The sequence below is a fragment of the Adiantum capillus-veneris genome, chromosome 16 (genome assembly GCF_014529385.1).
Source record: "Adiantum capillus-veneris isolate H3 chromosome 16, ASM1452938v2, whole genome shotgun sequence".
NCBI classification, from domain to species: domain Eukaryota; kingdom Viridiplantae; phylum Streptophyta; class Polypodiopsida; order Polypodiales; family Pteridaceae; genus Adiantum; species Adiantum capillus-veneris.
Genome location: NC_140946.1, coordinates 30,008,970 through 30,022,652, shown reverse-complemented (window position 1 = coordinate 30,022,652; position 13,683 = coordinate 30,008,970). Strand labels below are relative to the sequence as shown.

General features: G+C 37.8%; 1 protein-coding gene across 1 annotated transcript in view; it reads right to left on the bottom strand.

Moving 5' to 3' along the window:
- Nucleotides 1–13,134: 13,134 nt before the first annotated feature.
- Nucleotides 13,135–13,683, bottom strand: part of LOC147438790 (IMP-specific 5'-nucleotidase 1-like) — a 38,853-nt gene continuing 38,304 nt past the window's right edge. Inside the window, exon 8 of the mRNA XM_086484763.1 lies at nt 13,135–13,621. Within this exon, the coding sequence (XP_086340889.1) occupies nt 13,531–13,621 (91 nt within the window). The 3' untranslated portion in view covers nt 13,135–13,530. The remainder of the gene's footprint in view (nt 13,622–13,683) is intronic.

Below are 13,683 nucleotides of genomic sequence, written 5' to 3'. Positions count from 1 at the left end.
GGTCCTAAGTGTGTTCACACACATCACTGCCACATGATACCAATTGTTGGAATTCGGGTTGTAGGAAAACACACACAGCTTGGAGAAGACAAAGGAAGCTCAAGGCACACTATAGAGAGTGTATTACTTAGTGTGCAATGGAAAGATAGATAGCCCTCAAATGATGGACGTATATACAATGCACGGGGGAAAAACCTCCTAAAGAGGGAAAAAGACAGTCCAAAGTGTGTTCACACACATCACTACCACATGTATATGATGGTAACATAGTAGTGGTCACATCCCCATAAGATCCGTTCACTATTCTCTCCTCCATCGGTGAAAACAATTTTTGGAGACCAAGTACAGGTGGTTTTTTATTTCCTCTCATGTGAAAAAACACAATGTCTTGGAAAATACCAATATTGATACTTCTGCCTCGCGCGCATCCAAGAAGTCGGAGTAAGAGACTCCACCCAAGACCTATGGGTGTAAAGCTATGGTACACCGTGCATTGGGGAGACGGTGCTGGGGGACAGGGGTGAGGTGCATAGATCCAAGCAAGAGATATAATGCACAGAGAGAGAGAGAGAGAGAGAGAGAGAGAGAGAGAGAGAGAGAGAGAGAGAGAGAGAGAGAGAGAGAGAGAGAGAACTTGGAGCCCAGAGGGAGGAGAGCATTTAGGCACTTGGCAACTTTTCCACGTGAGGCACAATGTTCCACACAACATGGTGTAGATATAGAAATATAGAAGTATACATTTGACTAACGGTGTAACTTTCAATATACTATTTATGATCAATTTTTTATCATTGCCTTTACAAGCTTCTCTCTCTCAATGATTATTACCTCATTCAACTAATGAAAATTCTCCTTCGATGATTCAGTTTTGTCCTCATTGTCTTTGTGATCATTATCTTCTATCTCATCCAATCCAAAAATTATGAATTTTATTAAAATAACCACCTCTTTTTCAATGAAAAAAGGGAGAGGCATCACTAAGGCTTCACCCCTAAGGGGAAGGCAAAAAAGGGAAGCTTATATTTCGAAAATGACCAACCATCTCACAACCATAAAGAAGATAATCATTACAAGAGCGTTGATTTATGTGTGCACGTGATAGCCATCTTTCCCTTTCAAGAGGATTTTCTCTCAAAGTGTATGCATCTTCAAGAGGCTAGAAAATCCTAACATTTTGGGGAGTTTGACCTTTATAGCTAATGGATTCCTACTCTAGGGTTTACACGTGGCTAGACACTTTACAAAACTTTTGGTCAAATGTTTCAATTATGACATAAGCTCTTGCTAAACCATTTACAAAGTAAAATTCTTTAGATTCCTCCACATTATCTTAGGCTTCTTGAACAAACTTCTCGGATGGAAGATAAGTTATGCCAAACTGATGTATTTTTTGCTCCAAGTTCACTGATTGCTCAAACATTTCTATTTGTTTATCATATTGGGCAAAATTGGTTGGCTTAACAAATCTCAAGGAACTTTGATACTTCTATGTACCTAATGGCTATGCAACTCCCCCTGCTACTATTATAATCGCCCTCTATCATTCTAAGGGAGACATCAGGAATCACCACGTTGTATGTGGTTTAAGAATTCGGGCATGTGTTTTAGGGCCACTTAGAGAGTGCTTTAATAATCCTCATAGGATAAGAGTGATCAACACCTTAGGACTCATCGTGACACATGTGAAAATATGGCACCGGTGTCATAGTCCATGATAGCTCATACTCTCCTCATCTGGACCATCCATGTCAATCTCCTTTGCAGAAAGGAATTTGTAGTCATATGACCAAAGTGAACTTCGTGAGCACTTAGACCATATTATCGAGCCTTGTGACAAATAATAAGTTTTACCCTTTGAATCATGGGATCTACATAATCCAATCTTGCTTTCAAGGCATTGGAAACATATACTATAGAAATACTTGTTCCCATGGTTTATACTTTTGTAGCTTTCTTTATCAATTAGTGAGAGTGAGATGAGTGTACCTATGCTCCTTTTCCCAACAAAAGCCTAAAGAGTGTAACATGCATGGCACATAAACACCATCAGCCTATAGAACCACCGTAGGACTCGTGTCCATAGGTTGAGTGATTGTTACAATTCCCTCAACGCTAATCATCATGTATTATTATGTCATTGTATCAATCATTTAATGGAATACATGCCATGCATCTAACATTGAGCATAGAAATGAAATGCTTAACTGTAAAAAGAAGATAAAGAATAAGCAGAATTGCCACATGAATTGGCTAGCTATGGTTCATAGTCACACTTACACCACATGAATTGGCTAGCTATGGTTCATAGTCACACTTACACTTACTGATAGAAAGACATCCGTTTTGTGCATATAGGAATGAAGAAACTCAATCATAAAGGAGTCACTAAAGCATAAAATGCATGTAGGGGAAAATAGATGCCACTAGAAAACCTTATGTGCATCCTTATGCAAAAAGTTATAGCTAAAAACATGTGTACAGATGCACCCTTGTGCATGCCTTCTTGCATTTATTGATTGGAGTCGACCTTGTTGATTATCAACCAAGTTATTCACCTTGTGGAGACTTATCCAAAGTACTCTTTTGCATATATTTTTAAAAAAATGCCATAATTTGATTGATGATGTCATTGAAAGAGTGTCGTGCATCATAGCAGAAGCATAGAAAAGCTTGCCAAATATTCACCTTGTTGAGACTTATCCGAAGTACTCTTTTGCATATATTTTTATAAAAATGCCATAATTTGACCGATGATGTCATTGAAAGAGTGTTGTGCATCATAGCAGAAGCATAGAAAAGCTTGCCTATGTGGAGTTACATCCATCATAGCCGCATACCTTGCATGTGCCTTCTACATATTTTGCAGCAGTCATTTGCACTTTTTTGAACTCTTCAATCTTGGGTTCCAAATGAGCCTTTTGCCTTGCTATGTATTTGATGACTTGAAGTTGTGTATGCTTGTCTTGGTGTCTTTGACACCTTTAAGGCTTCCTTTTGTAGTTGTCAAAGTCAACGCCTTGTTCCATGATTCTTGTTTGGATTTGCTTTAGCCTTTTTCATCTTGGCCTCCCTACCAAACCAGGGTTCACAGAATCTAGGTATGCCTTGCTTTGTTCTAGGCCTTGCCTTAGAAGAAATTTAAATGCTCATAGCTTGAATTATTTGTGGTGTTTGTCTTGCATTGCACAAACTGTATACGGAGCCTTTCTCCTTGAACTTTAGGACTTTTCATGATGCCTTAGCATTTTGTGGATGAGTCTGCACATGCAAATAACTTGATATAAAGAGGGGCTTATAATTTTTGGTAGAGCTTCCTTTTCATAAAATATCAAATACACAAGTGAAAGAGTGCACCATGCACTTTGCTTGGCACTTTGGGTCATAGCTTTAGGCCATTAGTATGCAATACTCCCTCTCTCCTCTTTAATACCATCATTGGTGAAGGGGATGTGAGAACATTCTCTACTCTTCCAATTTTCCACACATATAGAGACCAACTACATACACCCTCTAAAGTAGGAGGCTTTTTTTAGGCTCCTATCATCCAAAGGCACGCAAGACATTTTTTGCTAGTATGTTCAAATATGCCTAACAATAGCAAGTAGACCCTTAGTCAACTAACTCTATTGCCTTTTTGAAATGAGAATCTCACTTTGTTTTTCACTATTGAAACTAGAAACTCGAACCCGCTAGTGCAAGAGGCGCATCCTATGTTTGGAGGGTGGTCCAACCACCCTCTAAACAAGAGGCGCAATGAAGGTACACTGACCTACCGGCTCAATGTGGTCTAATGTATGAAAATTTAGACTTTATATAGTAACATCCCTAGGGGGTTGGGGTGCCTTTATTCAGACTATCTGAAGGATGAAGTAAGGACACACTACTCCAAAAGGAGAGTCTTCTAAACAAATAGAGAGATTGGGCCACTAAAAATTATGGGAGTTTTCCCAAAACTTTGCCGATTTTTTGGAAAATCATAAGTAAGATATGAAAAAGTTTTTAATTCTTTTAACTACAAATGTTTTTCATCAATAAAAATTAAAACCTAGCAGGTGCATTGTGGAAGGCCACCTCAAATGGAAAAAAATTAAAGCTTCATGACGAGTAAGCGCCCCGCGTCACCTCCGACTTGTAGGTTTACATCACATTTTCATGTGCATTCGAGTTGCACGACAGGTACCGATATGAAGTGATGATAAAATCTTGTAGGTTGTTGGAACTCAAGGAGTGAAATAGGGAGTGAATGAAGAGTGCAGAGAGTGGACAAGCCATGAACCAAGCAAAGAAATTCTATATCTTTGAAGTAGGCCATGATCGAGCATTACTTGCAGCAAAAGAAGGAGTTATGGATTTGGGCATTAGGATCACCTCTTCTACAACTCCCCCTTCCCATCCTCTCTCTAGCACATTAGATTCCCATCTCACGTGCTGCCTAAAGGGGCTTGAGCCACTTAGCTTTTATCATCATGCGCTTTGCCTGTGGGGGCTACGGTTACCTGTAGGTGCACTAAAGCTACGGGGGACTACTTGAAAATTGCTAGAACTTAGAGCGCATCACTTGCAAAACGCTTTGTCAATGCTTCCTCATCTTTATCGCTAGTTCTGTAATTGGACACTTAAGTGTCCTAAGACACTAAAGCGTCATGTTTTCCTACCAAGCTTTGGCAATTTATTTGTCAAGCTAGATAGAAGTTTTTTACACCTTGCTTCTACCATAGGTTGGTTATGATGGAAATAAAACACTAGATTTTTCTCCATGTCAAAATACAATCCTTATGGAGAGAATTAAGGTAAGTTCCAAGTCATAAATTTTAGTAAAATTTCAAGCTGTTTTGCCAAAGAAATCATAAAAATTCTTATATCTTTTTATACAGATGGCCTTTTTTATGTTTATAAAAGCCAAGTGTTAATAATTAATGTTACAAAACAACGGAATGCCCTTTAAAGACTGGTTTCCAAGTCACACACAAGTTATACACATAATTTCATACTTGAGCACGTGCTGAATAAAAGCATAATTTTGGTATTCCAAAGGTCCCCTCATGGAATTGGGGCTATTCTAGTACAATTTGACAACTACAAATGACTTTATATGTTGAAACCAAGAATCTACATATTCTTTTGGCTCTCTAACTCAATTAAATCTCGTTGCTTGCACTCTATCTTGAATTTTTTATTGTGCAAATACTCTTGAAAATCTTGAGTTTTCCATAATAACATTGAAACCAAGGTTTTAGGTGCCCCAATTGTGTATGTATCATGTACTTTGATACATTTAGTTGATCTACGTGAAAAGTTTGATATTATTTGAGGTTTTGAATGCTTATATTTCAAGAATGAAACTATCAAAGTTTTCTATTTTGCAGTTTTGAATATTTAAAATGATCCAATAATTGTTGCATACCTAAGCCCTTCTACTTGCCACCTTGAGTCCTCAATGGAAAGGGTAAGCAATGTATCATTGTCTAAAACTCACAAATACATCAAAAACATATTTTCCTTTGTATACAACGATATGCTTGAAATGGCCATATCAAACACGTAGAACTTTCCATTATTTTATATAGTCTAAATTGAATTTTTTTTCACATGAAACTTTCTATATCTATAGCACAATTGTGGACAAGTCACATAAAATTCTCTACAAGGTCACTTCATTTTTTCTTGACCTTACAAAGTCGATTTCTTCAAAGCATCAATCACTGTATTGCGAGGGTCAACATGATGAGTAATGCAAAGTTGTATTTTTAAAAGAACCTCTAGCTAACATATTTAAGCATATCAAAAGGGTTTTCTTTAATACACCATCTAATGCAAGTAGCATTTAATTTAAATTTGTAAAGAAAGGACACTTAAGTGTTTTGTTTTGGTACCAAGCTAGTGTTACCCAAACCCTAAACCCCTTCTGTTCTCTGCTAATTTCACTTGAGGATGACTACATACTCTTCGCATGGGCTTGCTCTTAATTGCAACCTTCTGCTTCTTTGTAGTCGGTGCTCTCATCCCATCAGTGTCCCTTTTTCTCATTTTTTAGAGCAAGATTATCTTGAGCTTGGATCTAAATCTGCAACAAAAGCCTTTTCTTTTTAAAATTTTATGCTCTCTCCTTTTTGCTCCTATAGCACTTTTTCTTGTAATTTCCAATGAGGATATGGTGGCCTTTCCTTTGTGGCTCTCTACAAACCAACATTTTGGGTTCTCATAAGGCAGCAAGCCTTCAATCCGAAGGCTCACTTACACTTATGGGAGATGTCACCTATGTGCAATTGTTAACTTTGCGGGTCATCCTTATTATTATTATTTGTATTTAGTTATGGGTTGGGCTTATCGGTCCCGTAGGTCTAGGACTGGTGATCACCGATGAGAGGTGCACTAGACTACGCACCAAACTCGTTTAGTGCCAATTGGCTATATGTGGGTGCTCGTAAGTGAAAGGGATGGACCCAACCCATAGATAAGTTTTTACAACTAATCTTTTGATTTATTCTGAACGTATGAAGCTTGCTCTTGCCTTATCTTCTTCTTCTATCTGTGTGTGTGTGTGTGTGTGTGTGTGTGTGTGTGTGTGTGTGTGTGTGTGTGTGTGTGTGTGTGTGTGTGTGTGTGTGTGTGTGTGTGTGTGTGAGAGAGAGAGAGAGAGAGAGAGAGAGAGAGAGAGGAGAGGGGGGTGGGGGGGGGGGGGGGGGGGGGGGGGGGGGGGGGGGGGGGAGGGGAGAGAGGGAGGACGTAGGAAATCGAGAAGCGGGAGTACGTCGACAGCGAGGAGGGTGGTCAGCAGAGCGACGGCTTCTTCCTCTCAACACGCGCACGGATTCTCTCAGTGGTAACAATGCAGGAGGTGAGTAACTTGCCAATGTGCAATCGTAAAGCTTGCCTATGGCATGTGGCACTACACCCAAGACACTAATATGGGCAAAACAATCCACGTTGATATTATTAGTCAAGGGCTATTAAAAGAATATGTCATGCTTGGCAATGCCTTGGTCGACATGTATGAAAAATGTGGTGTACTTCAGAAAGCACAGAGATCTCTTAAGGAGCTTCCTGTTTGAGATGTCATGTCTTGGGATGCATTGATTGTGAGATATGCCCAGCAAGGGTAGGGCCAAGCAACATGGAGGCGAATTGAGCACATCGTTCTAGATGCATTCACCTACACTTGCATCTTGAAGGCATGCAACACCTTGCAAGAGAGTGATACTCTATTCAAGATGTAAAAAATGAAGGAAATTTTTCTAGCATCATAAAAGAAATCCCAATAGACCTCAAAAATTTATCGAGCATGCCTTGAATTTAAGACCTAATAGACACATTATACAACATACTAAAACTTTGCTAGAATTCTAAAAAGCACAGTAAGAAAGTTATTTATATCCATAAATAAGAAAGGTTTCGAATAAGACAATACATAATAATATATTTTTCAAAACAAACAACAAGTGACCCTCTAACACTAGACGAGAAGCATATAATGTCCCTTCAACATTGGTAGGGAAGGACACGTTCCCTACGGTTTATAATAACAAGGTGAGGACGGTGCCGCCTCCTTGCCATACGTACGTATGATTTTTTCCTTTTTCTCTTTGGGAACAAGCATGCAACAACATATTGCATTGTTCATTGTTAAGACAATTTACAAGGAAACTCCCTTCCAAAAAATCAAACAATTTTAATATTATTTTAATTATTATTACGAGATAATATTCATCTTTGTGTAAATAATTCTTTTGAAGGTGCTTTGAATAACGTGTCGAAGTATAATGGACAATAAAATTCTTCTACAAAAAAGAAAGAGGCAAAAAGCGAACCAGTAGACAATCAAAAAGAGAAAAGCAGATTAAGACCTGCTGCATCTTCATGGTCCGAAATATATATGTTGCTAAAACAATGCCAAATTAATATGCATCAGTACATCAAAAAACATCACAATGTACCTAGGTTGTGCACATTGTTCCTTCTCTAGAGGTCATCCTAGGAATCACAACTAACTCAACAGCCGCATGTGCTTATCAAGTGTGATCGTACATGTCGCAAAGAAACCCACAATGTTATAGTCTAATTGTTAAAGTGCTCTAGTTGTGAAAGAACCACAAAGACATAAAGATTGTGGTTTTGGTTCCAAACTAAGCATGATGTATTCTGGACTCACACGAGCTTCACACTCAACTACTAAGTGTACAAGTGTGGGTCTTTACACTTAAACAATTATTCTAGGTTCCCATTTGGATCATAAATATTCCCTCATTTATATTACCTTATCATAAATTTTAAATATATATTCTTGAAATGCATACAAAGAATCCCCATACTATGGTGTATCTACCTACCAAAGGGATCCACGATATATGCTCAGAGCTACACCTATATAAATATGCATTACTGCACTAGTTCAAGAGAGAGCACAAAAGAATATATATATATATATATATATATATAATATATATATATATATATATATATATATATATATATATATATATATATATATATATATATATATATATATATATATATATATTATATATATATATATATATATATATATAGATAGATATATATATATAGAGAGAGAGAGAGAGAGATTGTGAGGTATTAGATCATTTTGTATCGAGTGTTGTTAGTTGATGTAGCACTCTCATTGGAATAAAGCCTTTCATTGGGTTTGGGGATCACCTTGTCAAGCTCTCACTAAGTGCCAGAATTGTGTATTTGGGTGGTTCACAGTACCTGCTTTGGTACTTATAAAGTACCAAACTCATCTGTTTTGCTATTATAAGAATCTGTTATGGCATACTAACCATTTTGGTATTTTGCCTAGGGCCAAGAAACATGGAGGCAAATTGAGCACATCTCTCCAGCTGCATTCACCTACACTTGCATGTTGAAGGCATGCGGCACCTTGCAAGAGAGTTATACTCTATTCAAGATGTAAGAAATGAAGGAAATTTTTCTAACATCATAAAAGCAATCCCAATAGACCTCAAAAATCTATCGAGCATGCCTTGAATTTAAGACCTAATAGACACATTATACAACATACTAAAACTTTGCTAGAATTCTAAAAAGTACAGTAAGAAAGTTATTTATATCCATAAATAAGAAAGGTTTTGAATAAGACAGTACATAATAATATATTTTCAAACAAAAATCAAGTGACCCTCTAACACTAGAGGAGAAGCATATAATGTCCTTTGACATTGGTGGAGAAAACAAGTGTACAGGGGAAGGACACGCTCCCTACGGTTTATAATAACAAGGTGAGGACGGTGCCGCCTCCCTGCCATGCGTACGTATGGTTTTTTTCTTTTTCTCTTTGGGCACAAGCATGCAAGAACATATTGCATTGTTCATTATTAATGACAAATTTGACAACTTACAAGGAAACTCCCTTCCAAAAAATCAAACAATTTTAATATTATTTAAATTATTATTTTACAAGATATATACGTATATCTTTGTATCAATATTTCTTTTGAAGGTGCTTGAATAACGTGTCGAAGCATAATGGACAATAAAATTCTTCTGCGAAAAAGAAAGAGGCACAAAGCGAAGTAACAGACTATCAAAAAGAGAAAAGCAGATTAAAACCTCTTGCATCTTCATGGTCCGAAATTTATATGTTGCTAAAACAATGGCAATCAATATGCATCAATACATCAAAAAACATCACAATGTACCTAGGTTGTGCACCTTGCTCCTTCTCAAGAGGTCATCCTAGGAAGCCGCATGTGTTTATGAAGTATGATCGTACTTGTCGCAGCAAAGACCCACAATGTTATAGTCTAATAGTTGAAGTGCTCTAGTTGTGAAAGAAGTGCAAAATCACAAAGATTGTGGTGTTGGTCCCAAACTAAACACAACATATTTTGAACTTGCACGAGCTTCACACTCACCTACTAAGTATAATATAATTTCTTTTATTGTCAGCAAACTGTCAATGCATTCACAACAGGGCTTCTTGATAAGAGATCATTGTTAGATAATGCATTGGTTTGTTGGAATAGTGAAAGTACCCTTTCAAGTCTACGCAATAGTATTAGTTCCTTTCCATTATCAAATATACTAGCATTCAACATATTGAACAACCCAATCATCAAGAAGTACCCTTATAAATTTATGCAACATTATTACTTTCGCACCATTATCAGACATACTGGCCTTTAACATATTGAACAATCCAATCATGAAAGAGCCTCATAAAAAGGTGTCTTTTATGTGTGCTATCTACAAGTGCAATTGCAAGCATTGTGGTCGATTACACAGACAAACTACCTTTCTAGATGATGGAGCAAGCAGATACTCACTGTGAGCTAGCAATCTCATACAACATGTAGGTCACTTCAAGAAGCAAAGCATTCATTACGATGCACACACACGAATTCAGCTCTGTCAAGTTGTGTGATGAAGTAGGGCTCATTGAATATGCAATATAGTATTGCGATACAATGGAATACCCAACGATGATTATGATGTCACAATAGATATGGCCATGTTCCCATTCCTACGGTGACATGAGCTTCTACGACTACATCAAGATGAGAATAGGCAGCGTGTTCTCTCTATACACATTGTACAAGCCATACCAGCTCAAACAAGCAAGAATTCTTCTACCAGCACAATGCTGCAACTTGACATAGACACCTACAAGAGACAGGGGTTCACTGATGTTCACATAATCCTATGGATTTCCGAAATTGACATAGACCGTGTCACTAATAAAATATCCCGAAGCACAACGAAATGTAGCAGATTTTTCTGAGGACCTGCAACACTTTATGTTGGCAAAGCAAATCCACAATTGTAGAGCTTCTTGCAGACCGCTGGAAGAGATTCATCTTACAAATATGGATTTCCATTTAGCCCACATACAGCCACAGCTAGAACCAGTACTGGAATCATACTCATTGAGGTAGTTGTACTACCATCATGGCTATGAGCATCACGATGTGGTTTTGTTGCTTTGAAAAGCACACATGAATATCTATTGGGTGACAAACTCGTCCATATTTATTTACCCCATAAAGTAGGTGATGAAGACTAAGACAATCGGTAGATTGAACCTCTCAAGTGACATTGCAGCAAGGCTTTGTCTACGTGGCTTGGACAAGATAAAACTTCGTGTGATTGTAGCATCATAAACTCTCATTATCCCTGGTCAATAAAATTGCATTATACCTATGTGATTTGTTGTACCCATTATTACAACTGATCCATTTGGAAATCATGGAACACTAGGTGGAATTGATGGGGATCACACTTAAAAGACTTGTGGAAAAAGAAGATAAATGACAAGTTACAACACTTGGGCAACAAAAACTATCCAAAAGCCAATATCAACACAACTAAATAAAGGACTCTAAAATTGTCAAACTACAATTAGACATCATTGTTCTTTGTTTCAAATTTATTTCGTGAATGTATTAACCAAAAATGATGGGCTTTATCTATTATAATAGCTTTATACTTTAATCTCATGAAGTACTCCATTTCTCTATAAGCCCTTCTAGCTTTTCCTAGTAAATCCTATGTGCCTGTTAACGCGGAGTATGTTTGGTTCTCCAATGCCCGAGCTAAGTACCAACCCAAATTGCCATTCTAATTAAAATAAAATGTCTCTAGCTGCAACACTAGGTCAAAGTATCCCTACATGAAGTGGTTAAGTAGTTAATCGATACCTAAGGTACACACCGTGCACCACTTTTCTACTCTAACATCTCTCGAGTAAAAGAATTGGCTATTGCATGGCTCGTTCCAACGATGATTCTATTCTACCTTGTGAGGTGCATACCTTATCGTGAAGATCATGCTAAAAATAACGGTCACCTCGTGAAAAGGTGATCTCTTGCATTGTGGATGAAGCTCTAGTCACATGCAACGGACAATTTGCAAGGGCTACGTTTGCTCTGGCAATTTTTGGTAATATACCACAAGATCACAACACATTAAGAGCTACCGGACAAAATTGAACAAAGGACTCGTCCAAAAAAGACTTTAATATGTCTCTTCCCAAATGACTCCATTTACCTATGTGTTTTGTCATTGTCCTTTTGCCTTGGGTGTTGCATTCTCTTCCCATAACAATATTACCACACAAGCTAATGTCCACTGCCAAACTTTGTGAGAAAAAAATCAAGATGGAGAAGCATCAAAATCTATATGGTGGCAAGGATGGAATGTCATGAATAAGCCAATCTATTTATATAACCTAAGGTTTTCACCTAGCAACATATTTGGCAAGATGATTACCAAAGCGCTTGCACCTTCAGTTTTGTTGATAGCAGCTTTCACATCACATGATATGGTGCCTCAAGTTTTGACACTCAAATGTCAATAGTGCACATTGAATGCATACTTGGCTGTGGCCCACCCACCAATAGGTAAGAGGAATCTTGCAGCTTTTAAAGTAAGTACTGCACATTCAAAATAGGATGTGTTTCCTTCAAATCCTCTAAGTAAATGCAAAAATGCCTTTCATATCTGATGTCTCAGCAGATGTTGAACAAGAGGAGTTCCAACACATCTTCTCTGCGCATAGATTCTTTGTTCAAGTTCTAAGACCAGTAATTTCTACAGTTATGTAGCTGATCCCATGGAGCAAATACATAAATTTGCTTCCAAAAGTTGAATATTTTACATTGGAATACACTACATTTCACTTATTTTGTTTTGTATATGAATCAACATTTTGTAGACAATCCTTCCCTAGAATTGTTAATAGTTTTAGGCACTCATAACGAAGCTAAAGCTAATCAACTTACCATGGAAATATGACAGAGCATGAATTGGCCACCTCTTATGGACACGAAGAATACACGCTTCCAGTATATGACTAATTGATGTTACCAAGTCGTCATTTTTTAGCAATATGCCAATCTCAAAATCTTTTCCCTGCTTCTGTTTGAAACCTCTTTTGGCAACCAATCTAGCCTTGCACTTGGGCTTCTCATCATGCTTACACGTAGTGAACAAATTCGCATCAGACACCAAACACAACACATAACAGCAGCATTGATCAATGGAATGTGCTTAACCGTTTGTGGACATGCAGCAGATGATTGCAGGTGCCTCTTATTACTTCAAGGAGGTAGCTTGACATGGTCCACATTAGTGAAACATGTTATGAAGATGTGTATATAAGTTCACAGAGAGTCAAATAGCAGCCAAAATTAAAATGTGTGTGTAGTTCCACATGATGACGATTGCCGGTAGCATGTAATCAAAGATCACATGCATAAGATTGGTTCAATGGAACTTAGACCCGAGAGAGAGAGAGAGAGAGAGAGAGAGAGAGAGAGAGTTGTGAATACATCTTTATTCGCAAATGGCAACCTCAGAATTTCCATGGCTCCATGACAAAATGACACAATTTGCTCTCACAAGAAAAGCCATGGCCTCTGAAGTTAGTCCTAAAGGACTGCTGGAGGTTAGAATAGCTAAGGCACCTTTGCACCAGAGCACATGTGGGGGATGACTGCTCAATTTGTACATGTAAATAGGCCTTCAAAAATATTGATATCAGGACTCCCAATTTCACTCAATATATGGAGTGAGGTGAGCCACATGTATGTCGCGTAGCAGCATCCGAGTATAAAACGCTGTTTCCTCTGGATTTGCTACCCAGCTGCCAAAGCAAATAAACACCATAGGCTTAATTAAAGACATTGACACCAAAAGTTGCTTAAC